This window comes from Schistocerca americana, chromosome 8 (genome assembly GCF_021461395.2).
Source record: "Schistocerca americana isolate TAMUIC-IGC-003095 chromosome 8, iqSchAmer2.1, whole genome shotgun sequence".
Classification (NCBI taxonomy): Eukaryota; Metazoa; Arthropoda; class Insecta; order Orthoptera; family Acrididae; genus Schistocerca; species Schistocerca americana.
This window is the reverse complement of record NC_060126.1, coordinates 20,741,602-20,755,560: the sequence shown is the minus strand read 5'-3', so window position 1 is coordinate 20,755,560 and position 13,959 is coordinate 20,741,602. Positions and strand designations below refer to the sequence as shown.

The window sequence follows — 13,959 nt, the reverse complement described above, 5'->3', positions numbered from 1 at the left end:
CAATAAAGGAACACCCAACCCCGTCATTTGTCTTTGAACCATCTGTATAAATGAACGTCATATTGATGAACTTCGAACGAAGTTCCACAAAACGGGAGTGGTAGACCGAACCGGGGGTAACCTCTTTTGGGAGCGAGCTGAGGTCAAGGTGAATGCGGACCTGAGCCTGGAGCCAAGGTGGCGTGATGCTCTCGCCCACTCGGAAGGTTGCAGGGAGTGAAAAATTAAGGTGTTGAAGGAGGCGACGAAAGCGAACTCCAGGGGGTAGCAGGGCAGAGACATACAACCTGTATTGACGGTCGAGAGAGTCCTCAAAAAAGGAACGATAAGACGGGTGGTCGGGCATTGACAGTAGCCGACAGGCATACCGACAAAGCAGTATATCGCGCCGGTAGGTGAGTGGCAATTTGCCAGCGTCAGCATGAAGACTCTCTAAGGGACTAGTATAAAACACTCGCATCGCAAGTCGTAAACCCCGATGTTGTATGGAGTTGAGGCGGCGTAAGATGGATGGCCGTGCAGAGGAGTATACGAAGCTCCCATAATCCAGTTTGGAGCGGACGATCGACCGATATAGACGGAGCAGGACGGTTCGATCCGCTCCCCACGACATACCACTGAGAACACGGAGGACATTTAAAGAACGGGTACAACGGGCAGCCAAATATGACACATGTGGAGACCAGCTTAGTTTCCTGTCAAATGTAAGACCTAAAAATTTGGTTGTCTCCACGATTGGGAGAGCAACGGGACCGAGTCGTAAGGACGGTGGGAGAAACTCTTTGTAGCGCCAGAAGTTAATACAGACCGTCTTCTCGGCAGAAAAACGGAAGCCATTGGCGACACTCCAGGAGTAAAGACGGTCAAGAGAACGCTGAAGACAGCGTTCCAGGACACGTGTACACTGCGTGCTGCAATAGATGGTAAAATCGTCCACGAAAAGGGAGCCTGATACATCAGCTGGGAGGCAATCCATTATTGAATTGATCGCGATGGCGAAGAGAGCGACGCTCAAAACTGAGCCCTGTGGCACCCCATTCTCCTGGCGAAAGGTGTCTGACAGGACAGAACCCACACGTACCCTGAACTGTCGATCCATTAAAAAGGAACGAATAAAAAGAGGGAGGCGACCGCGAAGGCCCCATGTATGCATGGTGCGGAGAATGCCCGCCCTCCAACAGGTGTAAGCCTTCTCCAAATCAAAGAACACAGCCGCGGTCGGGCGCTTCCGCAAGAAGTTATTCATAATGAAGGTCGACAAGGTAACCAGATGGTCAACAGCGGAGCGGCGCCTACGAAATCCACATTGTACATTGGTAAGTAGGCTTCGAGACTCGAGCAGCCAAACCAATCGAGAGTTAACCATTCGCTCCATCACTTTACAGACACAGCTGATAAGCGAGATAGGTCGATAACTGGAAGGCAAGTGCTTGTCCTTCCCCGGCTTAGGAATCGGGACAACAATAGACTCGCGCCAGCATGCGGGAACATGCCCCTCAATCCAGATGCGATTGTAAGTACGAAGAAGAAAACCTTTACCCGCAGGAGAAAGGTTCTTCAGCATCTGAATATGAATAGTATCAGGCCCTGGAGCGGAGGACCGTGATCGGCCAAGTGCGTTTTCGAGTTCCCGCATGGTGAATGGGGCATTATAACTTTCATGATTCGAGGAGCGGAAGTTAGGTGGCTTAGCCTCCTCTGCCTGTCTGCGGGGGAGGAAGGCAGGGCGGGAATGAGCGGAGCTCGAAACCTCGGCGAAAAAGCGGCCGAAGGCATTGGAGACATCCTCAGGGGCCACAAGGGCGTCATTCGCGACCGTCAAGCCAGAAACTGGTGAGTGGACCTCAGTGCCAGATAGCCGGCGCAGGCTACCCCAGACCACAGAAGGAGTAAAACTGTTGAAGGTGCTTGTGAAAGCAGCCCAGCTGGCTTTCTTGCTTTCTTTAATAATACAACGACACTGCACGTAATCGTTTATAAGTGATACAATTCGCCACTGTAGGGTGGCATTTAAAGGTGCGTAAAGCACGTCGACGAGCACGTAAAGCATCTCTACATGCTGCGGTCCACCAGGGGACTGGTACGCGACGTGGAGAAGAAGTAGGGTGAGGGATGGAATATTCAGCAGCAGCGAGAATGACTTCCGTGAGGTGTGCGACCTGACGATCGCAGCTTGTGAAGGTTTGATCCTGAAAGGTCGCCCTGGAAGAGAAGAGCCCCCAGTCTGCCTTGGAGATGGTCCAACTAGAGGAGCACGGAGAGGGGGTGTGCTGCAGGAGATTGATAACACACGGGAAGTGGTCGCTCGAATATGTATCAGAAAGTGCATACCACTCAAACCGGCGTGCAAGTTGGGGAGTACATATAGAGAGGTCTCAATGGGAATAGGTGCGAGGTGTGTCCGAAAGAAAAGTTGTGGCGCCAGTATTGAGGCAGACAAGATTGAGCTGGTTGAAAAGGTCTGCTAACAGGGAGCCCCTCGGGCAGGATGCTGGAGAGCCCCAAAGGGGATGGTGGGCATTGAAGTCTCCAGTTAACAAAAATGGTGCAGGTAGCTGAGCAATAAGTTGCATCATGTCTGCCCTGGTAACGGCAGATGACGATGGAGTGTAAACGGTGCAAATGGAAAATGTAAAAGTGGGGAGAGTAATGCGGATGGCAACTGCCTGCAGGCTGGTGTGCAACGTGATGGGATCGTAGTAAATATCATCCCGGACCAGCAACATAACCCCTCCATGAGCTGTGATGCCTACCACAGGGGGTAGGTCAAAACGCACAGAGGTGTAGTGTGCCAAGGCAATTTGATCGCATGGGCGTAGCTTCGTTTCCTGGAGGGCTACGACGAGCGGACGGTGCAAGCGGAGCAGCAACTTCAAGTCCTCTCAATTGGAGCGAATGCTGCGAATATTCCAGTGAATAAGTGCCATCGTAAGAAAAGGAAGATACAAGAAGGGGTCACCTCGAAGGCCGCGGAGGGCCTGGCTTCGAGCGAGCACTGCCGCCGCTATCAGTAGGCGGACAGTTATCGTCCATTGGGTCTATAGTTTCATCGGCCATCTTGGGAGGATGGCCGGGAGGGGGAGCTTCCTCCGCCGGTGAACGGCCAGAAGTTTGGCTACCAGCGGTGCGGTCAGGCGAAACGGATGACGGCCTGGGGCGGCAACCGCTGGGTGGCGCAGGAGAAGAAATGCGCCGTGGCGGAGAAGGAGAACTGTGCTTCCTATGAGCCTTCTTGGAAGGACGTTTGGTGGAAGTACCGGTCGAAGGCTGGGAGGTCGAGGTACGTAGGAAGTCTGCACGGGACGGTTCCTTCTTGAAGGGCCTTGCATCTGACTTCTGTGTCTCCGTCGTAGCAGAAGCTGATGAAGGGGCTGGTGTCTGTGGGGTGACGGGAGGAAGAGGAGACGTCGACCGTGCGATCTTAGCACTGGCCGAACGGACGGCCGTGGTGCTGAAGGTCAGATCGCATGTCTGGGTTGCCACCTCCCTGGTAGTCCGAGGAGAGGCGAGGACAGTACTGTATTTCCCCGCTGGGAGCAGCGTGGGCTTCCTACTAGCCAATAGCTTGCGAGCAGCCGAGGTGGACACTTTCTCTTTCACCCAAATTTCTTGGATACAGCGTTCTTCCTTATAGACAGGCCAGTCGCGGGAGGATGCGGCATGGTCACCCTGACAGTTCACACAACAATGAGACGGAGGTGGACAGTCACCCTCATGGGTATCCCTGCCACAAGTGACACATTTAGCCGTATTGGAACAAGACTGTCGAGTGCGATTGAAACGCTGACACTGATAGCAGCGCGTAGGTGTCGGGACATAGGGGCGAACAGAAATAACTTCGTAGCCCGCCTTGATGCGCGATGGCAGCTTAACACTATCGAAGGTCAAGAAAAGTGTCCGGGCCAGTACAAGGTCATTGTTGACCTTTTTCATGACCCTATTGACAGCCGTCACGCCCTGCTCAGCGAGGAAAGATTGAATCTCTTCTTCAGTCAATCCGTCGAGGGAGCTAGTATAGACTACACCACGAGACGAATTAAAAGTTCAGTGGGCCTCCACCCGGACAGGGAACGTGTACAGGAGTGTGGCCCGAAGCAGTTTTTGTGCCTGAAAGGCGCTCTCAGTTTCTAGTAATAAGGTACCGTTACGCAACCTGGTACAAGATATGACAGATCCGGCTATGGCATCTACGCCCTTCTGGATAACGAAAGGGTTGACAGAGGAAAAATCCTTTCCGTCCTCAGATCGAGAAACGACGAGGAACTGTGGGGCAGGCGGTAGTACTTTTGTCACTGGTGACTGGTCATGTTTCCGTTTTTGGGCAGAAGAGAGAGAGAGGACAGACTGTCTCAAACGCTGAGGCGGAGATAGGAGGAGGCAAGGAGGAGGAGAGGGCAAGGAGGAGGAGAGGGCAAGGAGGAGGAGAGGGCAAGGAGGAGGAGAGGGCAAGGAGGAGGAGAGGGCAAGGAGGAGGAGAAGGCAAGGAGGAGGAGAAGGCAAGGAGGAGGAGAAGGCAAGGAGGAGGAGAAGGCAAGGAGGAGGAGAAGGCAAGGAGGAGGAGAAGGCAAGGAGGAGGAGAAGGCAAGGAGGAGGAGAAGGCAAGGAGGAGGAGAAGGCAAGGAGGAGGAGAAGGCAAGGAGGAGGAGAAGGCAAGGAGGAGGAGAAGGCAAGGAGGAGGAGAAGGCAAGGAGGAGGAGAAGGCAAGGAGGAGGAGAAGGCAAGGAGGAGGAGAAGGCAAGGAGGAGGAGAAGGCAAGGAGGAGGAGAAGGCAAGGAGGAGGAGAAGGCAAGGAGGAGGAGAAGGCAAGGAGGAGGAGAAGGCAAGGAGGAGGAGAAGGCAAGGAGGAGGAGAAGGCAAGGAGGAGGAGAAGGCAAGGAGGAGGAGAAGGCAAGGAGGAGGAGAAGGCAAGGAGGAGGAGAAGGCAAGGAGGAGGAGAAGGCAAGGAGGAGGAGAAGGCAAGGAGGAGGAGAAGGCAAGGAGGAGGAGAAGGCAAGGAGGAGGAGAAGGCAAGGAGGAGGAGAAGGCAAGGAGGAGGAGAAGGCAAGGAGGAGGAGAAGGCAAGGAGGAGGAGAAGGCAAGGAGGAGGAGAAGGCAAGGAGGAGGAGAAGGCAAGGAGGAGGAGAAGGCAAGGAGGAGGAGAAGGCAAGGAGGAGGAGAAGGCAAGGAGGAGGAGAAGGCAAGGAGGAGGAGAAGGCAAGGAGGAGGAGAAGGCAAGGAGGAGGAGAAGGCAAGGAGGAGGAGAAGGCAAGGAGGAGGAGAAGGCAAGGAGGAGGAGAAGGCAAGGAGGAGGAGAAGGCAAGGAGGAGGAGAAGGCAAGGAGGAGGAGAAGGCAAGGAGGAGGAGAAGGCAAGGAGGAGGAGAAGGCAAGGAGGAGGAGAAGGCAAGGAGGAGGAGAAGGCAAGGAGGAGGAGAAGGCAAGGAGGAGGAGAAGGCAAGGAGGAGGAGAAGGCAAGGAGGAGGAGAAGGCAAGGAGGAGGAGAAGGCAAGGAGGAGGAGAAGGCAAGGAGGAGGAGAAGGCAAGGAGGAGGAGAAGGCAAGGAGGAGGAGAAGGCAAGGAGGAGGAGAAGGCAAGGAGGAGGAGAAGGCAAGGAGGAGGAGAAGGCAAGGAGGAGGAGAAGGCAAGGAGGAGGAGAAGGCAAGGAGGAGGAGAAGGCAAGGAGGAGGAGAAGGCAAGGAGGAGGAGAAGGCAAGGAGGAGGAGAAGGCAAGGAGGAGGTGAAGGCAAGGAGGAGGTGAAGGCAAGGAGGAGGTGAAGGCAAGGAGGAGGTGAAGGCAAGGAGGAGGTGAAGGCAAGGAGGAGGTGAAGGCAAGGAGGAGGTGAAGGCAAGGAGGAGGTGAAGGCAAGGAGGAGGTGAAGGCAAGGAGGAGGTGAAGGCAAGGAGGAGGTGAAGGCAAGGAGGAGGTGAAGGCAAGGAGGAGGTGAAGGCAAGGAGGAGGTGAAGGCAAGGAGGAGGTGAAGGCAAGGAGGAGGTGAAGGCAAGGAGGAGGTGAAGGCAAGGAGGAGGTGAAGGCAAGGAGGAGGTGAAGGCAAGGAGGAGGTGAAGGCAAGGAGGAGGTGAAGGCAAGGAGGAGGTGAAGGCAAGGAGGAGGTGAAGGCAAGGAGGAGGTGAAGGCAAGGAGGAGGTGAAGGCAAGGAGGAGGTGAAGGCAAGGAGGAGGTGAAGGCAAGGAGGAGGTGAAGGCAAGGAGGAGGTGAAGGCAAGGAGGAGGTGAAGGCAAGGAGGAGGTGAAGGCAAGGAGGAGGTGAAGGCAAGGAGGAGGTGAAGGCAAGGAGGAGGTGAAGGCAAGGAGGAGGTGAAGGCAAGGAGGAGGTGAAGGCAAGGAGGAGGTGAAGGCAAGGAGGAGGTGAAGGCAAGGAGGAGGTGAAGGCAAGGAGGAGGTGAAGGCAAGGAGGAGGTGAAGGCAAGGAGGAGGTGAAGGCAAGGAGGAGGTGAAGGCAAGGAGGAGGTGAAGGCAAGGAGGAGGTGAAGGCAAGGAGGAGGTGAAGGCAAGGAGGAGGTGAAGGCAAGGAGGAGGTGAAGGCAAGGAGGAGGTGAAGGCAAGGAGGAGGTGAAGGCAAGGAGGAGGTGAAGGCAAGGAGGAGGTGAAGGCAAGGAGGAGGTGAAGGCAAGGAGGAGGTGAAGGCAAGGAGGAGGTGAAGGCAAGGAGGAGGTGAAGGCAAGGAGGAGGTGAAGGCAAGGAGGAGGTGAAGGCAAGGAGGAGGTGAAGGCAAGGAGGAGGTGAAGCCAAGGAGGAGGTGAAGCCAAGGAGGAGGTGAAGCCAAGGAGGAGGTGAAGCCAAGGAGGAGGTGAAGCCAAGGAGGAGGTGAAGCCAAGGAGGAGGTGAAGGCAAGGAGGAGGTGAAGGCAAGGAGGAGGTGAAGGCAAGGAGGAGGTGAAGGCAAGGAGGAGGTGAAGGCAAGGAGGAGGTGAAGGCAAGGAGGAGGTGAAGGCAAGGAGGAGGTGAAGGCAAGGAGGAGGTGAAGGCAAGGAGGAGGTGAAGGCAAGGAGGAGGTGAAGGCAAGGAGGAGGTGAAGGCAAGGAGGAGGTGAAGGCAAGGAGGAGGTGAAGGCAAGGAGGAGGTGAAGGCAAGGAGGAGGTGAAGGCAAGGAGGAGGTGAAGGCAAGGAGGAGGTGAAGGCAAGGAGGAGGTGAAGGCAAGGAGGAGGTGAAGGCAAGGAGGAGGTGAAGGCAAGGAGGAGGTGAAGGCAAGGAGGAGGTGAAGGCAAGGAGGAGGTGAAGGCAAGGAGGAGGTGAAGGCAAGGAGGAGGTGAAGGCAAGGAGGAGGTGAAGGCAAGGAGGAGGTGAAGGCAAGGAGGAGGTGAAGGCAAGGAGGAGGTGAAGGCAAGGAGGAGGTGAAGGCAAGGAGGAGGTGAAGGCAAGGAGGAGGTGAAGGCAAGGAGGAGGTGAAGGCAAGGAGGAGGTGAAGGCAAGGAGGAGGTGAAGGCAAGGAGGAGGTGAAGGCAAGGAGGAGGTGAAGGCAAGGAGGAGGTGAAGGCAAGGAGGAGGTGAAGGCAAGGAGGAGGTGAAGGCAAGGAGGAGGTGAAGGCAAGGAGGAGGTGAAGGCAAGGAGGAGGTGAAGGCAAGGAGGAGGTGAAGGCAAGGAGGAGGTGAAGGCAAGGAGGAGGTGAAGGCAAGGAGGAGGTGAAGGCAAGGAGGAGGTGAAGGCAAGGAGGAGGTGAAGGCAAGGAGGAGGTGAAGGCAAGGAGGAGGTGAAGGCAAGGAGGAGGTGAAGGCAAGGAGGAGGTGAAGGCAAGGAGGAGGTGAAGGCAAGGAGGAGGTGAAGGCAAGGAGGAGGTGAAGGCAAGGAGGAGGTGAAGGCAAGGAGGAGGTGAAGGCAAGGAGGTGAAGGCAAGGAGGTGAAGGCAAGGAGGTGAAGGCAAGGAGGTGAAGGCAAGGAGGTGAAGGCAAGGAGGTGAAGGCAAGGAGGTGAAGGCAAGGAGGTGAAGGCAAGGAGGTGAAGGCAAGGAGAAGAAGGCAATGAGAAGGCAAGGAGAAGAAGGCAATGAGAAGGCAAGGAGAAGAAGGCAATGAGAAGGCAAGGAGAAGAAGGCAATGAGAAGGCAAGGTGAAGAAGGCAATGAGAAGGCAAGGAGAAGAAGGCAATAAGAAGGCAAGGAGATTTTGCAGGGAAAGAGTAAGGAAGACAGTGAGGTGGAGAAGAGCAAAGAAAGGAACCAACCAAAGGTAGGAAGAAACGAGAAGTGAAAAAGCAAAATGAGCGCAAAAAGAGGTCGTGGAACCGTCCGTCTACGGACGAAGGCGCTAACTGCCCCGTGAGGGGGAGGGACCCCTTTCAGTCGCCTCTTATGACAGGCAGTAATACCGCGGGCCTATTCTAATCCCCAGACCCGCAGGGGGGTGTAGCTGTTCTGTGTACATCCTACAATAAATAACCTCAAAAATGACTTAACATTCTGCATAATACATATGGTGTGAATCTAAAGTTAGTGCCTGCATGTGTGCAATATGAAAAGGGAAAAGGCTACTCAAACATTTTGTGGTTTGATGGACCTTCCTCTTCCTCAAACTAGGTTCAACCAGTACATAAAAATACTTTTAGGTGCCTTGACAGTAGTGCCTAAGGCATCTACAAAATGTGCAGTTAAAGAAACTGTAAATATTAGTGGAACCAGGGACATCGCCATGTCCCATCAAGTGCAACAGCAATGTCAAGGACATGGTTTCTTGAATGGTATTTTAAGTGGTACTTCTCTGGAGAATGGAAAAGTTGTTGATGATGAGTGCTTATCTAAGAACTGCCACACCTGTGATGGTAACACTGAAGTATGTATTGAACGTCAGTGTTCTAAGAATTATGGTGGTTACAGTGGTGGTACGGAGTGTGATGGAGCTCTAAAAAATATTTCAGAGGTCGGTGCCCACTTATAATGTTACATATACGAAGTACCTAGGCGATGGGGACTCTAAAGCTTTCAACAAAATTTGTTACTAAGGTGTCACCATAGACAATGAAGTCATTAAACTGGAGTGTTGTGGAAATATGCAAAAGAGGATGGGTGCTAGATTGAGGAAGCTATGATGAGAAACGAAAGGAAAGTTGCTATCGGGTGGAAAATCTCTGTCTGGCCAAAGCAGATTGACAGAAACTGAAATAGACCTTCATTCAGAGGTGCATGTCATCTAAAGGTCAGTCCATAACAACTCTGAAGATGTTGCAGCAATGAGAAAAGCTGTATGGGCTACCTACTTTTACGAGTGGCCCACAGATGACCACCCTGTTCACGGACTTTGCCCTAGAGGAGCAGATTCTTGGTGTGGTTACAATAAAGAAAAAAAAATTTCAGATATATTGTTATAAGCATTCTCTTCCTGAGCCTGTTATGAATAAAATAAAACCAATTTTTAGAGATGTGAGTGACCTTGTTTTGCTTAGTACATGTCTTCATGGGGGCACTCAGAAAAACATTGTTGCATAATCTTTCTCATACGCAATGGTTGAAACTTTCATTTTTATTATAAGACTAAATACATTAAAAATGGTGTACTAGATGCAGTGATATGTTTCAGTGATGGAGTGATAGGAAGGTTGGAAGCTCTGAGAAATTTAGGCATAAAATGTGGATCTAATATGGAAGATCAATTGCTTGTGTGTCACGGACAATGGGTACATGAAGCTGAAAGATTCAGCTTTTGAAGTTACCTAAGAAGCAAGAAGTGCTAAAAGGAGGGCCAAGAGGGAGCTTGAAGATGAATAAATGATGCAGGGTGAAGAATATGCTTCAGCAATGTTCTGAGGCACGATTTAATTGGACTCATCTTCATTCACAATTTCCCACAACCTGTATTTTTCAGATTTCAAGTACAGATATTTCCTGAAGTTATATACCATTGCTCTAATATTTTTCTTTAACTTGTAATAGTTGATAGTTAGGTAGGAGATATAAGGTATAATGCAGAATCAACTAAATTATAGAAAATGTAACATTTTTATTAGGATAAAAATTGTAAAGGTTAAAATGTAAGATACAATGTTTTCATACTTGTAATATACATAATAGGTGGAATTAAATAGGTCTAGCACCTCAGCCATAATATCATGCATATCTGGTAAAAATTTGGTCTCCTTCAAATGTGCAACATTGGATTAAAATGGCATGTCAATTTGAGGAAGCATTTTGGGAAAAAAAGAGTTGCATCAGTTTCTACGTAATCTTTTTGAATAACCTTAAGCAGGTTCAAAAATATTGAAAATACTTCTAATTTATTTAGAAAGTGTGCTGCATTATCTGATTTCAACAAAAAAATTTGTGAAACATATACAATGTAAACAGTGCCTGAAAGAAATAGGTGTTGATTTTCACATAATATGGAGCCGGAAAAGTACCCTGTATAATTGAAGACCAGGCACTGTTAAAATTCAGAATTCAGGAAAGTATGTGTGAGCAGAGGGAATTCATTTTTGGATCACTTAATATCAGTTTATTTCTCAGAATTGACTGATTCTGAATAGCTTTGTAAATGCATTCCCCTACACTTCATTTCTGTCTGACTAGTGGAGGGAACAGAAGAGAAGAGTGTTTCAGGATTCAACAAGGGAGACGATTAGGGAGCTGCAATCATAAATATGAGCTTATTCATTTTCGACAAAAGGGGGAACTGCAACTTTAAGTAAGTCTGAGGAAGATACTGAGTTCCAGGAGAATAATATTGATAAAGATGCTCTGACTAATGCTCACAGTATGATTCAAACATTAGTGGACATGCCTCCAGCTAAATGGAAGAAACAGGTAAAAATATTAAGGTCTATGTATTTTAAAAACACCTGGTCTGATCAGATGTTGCACTTGTAAAACTGTAGTTAAGAATCGTGAGTCATTCCATAGCATACTGTATCCAGTACCCTTGCCCTAGAAAGCAGTAGTTAAAGTAATTAAGGGTAAGTTGGAGAATCAGGTAATTTAACACTCAGATAGTGAATGTTCTAATCCGATCCACACTGTAGCACAAAGGGATGGCAGTGTGAATTTACTAACTGATGCTCATGGTGCAGTGATGTGGTTTACTGTGCAATGTGACCAACTGGAAGATGAAGGTATAGCTGGAAAAACACAGGCTTTCTGTTGAATGGAACATGTTACGTGTTTAAACGAATACCCTTCAGTCTGTCAGGATCATCAGTAGCCTTTATGACAGAACTCACAGAAGTTCTAAGAGAAGAATTGACACACTCAGCATTATGTGGGTCATATTCTAATCAGTGCTGCCTTTAGGGAGAACATTTAGACACACTGTGCTATGTAATTTAAGCATTTAGTGTAGCACGAGTCACATTAAAGATGGATAAAAAAAGAATTCACCAAGTCACAAAACAATTTCCTTGGGCACATTTCTTTGTGCAGGGTCATATCTGATCTGACAAAAATAGAACCAGGGGGAAAATTTCCTGCGCCAAAATACTGTAGACAACTGAAAGTCACACAGTATATGTAATTTCTATCACAGTTTTCAACCTCAAAGTTTTTCATCTTCATCTTCACAAGTCGATCTCCATTTGGAAATGGAATAAGGAATATCAAGAAGCATTTTAGTTAATTAAAAAACCAGCTGTGTAAGGCACCGATACTTCATCATTCTAATTTAAGCAAAATTTCTACATTGGTTCTAATTTTGTTTATTGTTCCCTTGGTGCAGGAAAGTGTGAGGGTAACTGAGTCATTGAACATTTCATTTCACTGTAGCATTCACAATTAGTGTACTCACAAACTCAATCACTCACTAGGAGACGTAGTACATAGTTACTGGAAGAGATGCACTTTCCATGGCAAAGTTTTGCTGTTACTGGGATGTCATATTGTCACATATAATAATACACTTTGATTCTTACTAAATTGGTGACTACTATCCAGCAGACCAAACCAATTGAGAGTTAGAATTTGAAGGTTGTGATTTTTAAATTCAGTGTATACTAGTACAACAAAAATAATATCTCAGCAAAACCAAGTGATAATTCTTGTTGAGAGAAATTTAGGAGGTGGGCATCTTAGAGAAAATTTTGTATGTAATACCACATGGGAGTAGGTGGTGGTTGAAATTATTAAGAGGAATAATAAAAATATGGTGTTCCTGATGCAGACCATGGTTTTAATGGAAGCATTATTTTCTTGTTGGGAAAAAAAGAAAGAAAAAAAGGGGAAAAAATTGTGCTCAATGATGGTAGAAGAGCAGGAGCTTTCAAAATGTGGCTGAACATTTTACATCACTGCATTCACTATCACACCCCCCGCCCCCCCCCCCCCCTAAACAACGAAGTGTGGGAGATTAATTAGCAAATGTAAAACACAAAAAGTTTAGCTCTCACCTCCTTTTATTTTGAAACCTGGAAGAAGTAGTAGCATTTATTTCCCATCTCTATGGTGTTGACCTGTGTCACTACCGTGTTCAGGTCACTGGCAGTATCTCCATTATTTACAGAATTTAACCTGTTTTTGTTTTTATATTCATTCAAACAGCAATTTGCGGATTAACATTTACAAGAAAGATAAATGAATAAAACAAGAGAAGAGTAAAAATAATCTATAGAGCAGCTATCACATTTTCAGTTCATGCAGAATATAAAATTTAATATGTACCTACAAAGAATGGAGATACAAAAAGGTATCAGATTATATAATGATAAGACAGATTTAGGAACCAGGTTTTATATTGTAAGACATTTCCAGGGGGCAGATGTGGACTCTAACCACAATCTATTGGTTATGAACTGTAGATTAAAACTGAAGAAACTGCAAAAAGGTGGGAATTTAAGGAGATGGGACCTGGATAAACTGACTAAACCAGAGGTTGTACAGAGTTTCAGGGAGAGCATAAGGGAACAATTGACAGGAATGGGGGAAAGAAATACAGTAGAAGAACAGTGGGTACCTTTGAGGGATGAAATAGTGAAGGCAGCAGAGGATTAAGTAGGTAAAAAGACGAGGGCTAGTAGAAATCCATGGATAACAGAAGAAATATTGAATTTAAATGATGAAAGGAGAAAATATAAAAATGCAGTAAATGAAGCAGGCAAAAAGGAATACAAACGTCTCAAAAATGATACTGACAGGAAGTGCAAAATGGCTAAGAAGGGATGGCTAGTGGACAAATGTAAGGATGTAGAGGCTTATCTCACTAGGGGTAAGATAGATACTGCCTACAGGGAAATTATAGAGACCTTTGGAGAAAGGAGAACCACTTGCATGAATATCAAGAGCTCAGATGGAAACCCAGTTCTAAGCAAAGAAGGGAAAGCAGAAAGGTGGAAGGAGTATATAGTGGGTCTATACAAGGGCAATGTACTTGAAGACAATATTATGGAAATGGAAGAGGATGTAGATGAAGATGCAATGGGAGATATGATACTGTGTGAAGAGTTTGACAGAGCACTGAAAGACCTAAGTCGAAACAAGGCCCCGGGAATAGATAACATCCCATTAGAACTACTGACAGCCTTGGGAGAGCCAGTCCTTATGAAACTCTACCATCAGGTGAGCAAGATGTATGAGACAGGCGAAATTCCCTCAGACTTCTAGAAGAATATAATAATTCCAATCCCAAAGAAAGCAGGCATCGACAGATGTGAAAATTACCGAACTCTCAGTTTAATTCGTCACAGCTGCAAATTACTAATGTGAATTCTTTACAAACAAATGGAAAAACTGATAGAAGCTGACCTCGATGAAGATCAGTTTGGATTCCGTAGAAATGTTGGAACATGTGAGCCAATACTGACCCTACGACTTATCTTAGAAGAAAGTTTAAAGAAAGGCAAACCTACATTTCGAGCATTTGTAGACTTAGAGAAAGTTGTTGATAATGTTGACTGGAATACTCTCTTTCTAATTCTGAAGGTGGCAGGGGTAAAATACTGGGAGCGAAAGGCTATTTACAATTAGTACAGAAAGCAGATGGCAGATATAAGAGTCGAGGGGTATAAAAGGGAAGCAGTGGTTGGGAAGGGAGTGAGACAGGGTTGTAGCCTATCC

General features: G+C 48.1%; 1 protein-coding gene across 1 annotated transcript in view; it reads left to right on the top strand.

Annotated features, from left to right (window-relative positions):
• LOC124544899 (axoneme-associated protein mst101(2)-like) overlaps positions 1-13,959 on the top strand; it is a 123,515-nt gene that overhangs the window by 31,970 nt on the left and 77,586 nt on the right. The window contains exon 2 of the mRNA XM_047123631.1: positions 4,457-5,737. Within this exon, the coding sequence (XP_046979587.1) occupies positions 4,457-5,737 (1,281 nt within the window). The remainder of the gene's footprint in view (positions 1-4,456; positions 5,738-13,959) is intronic.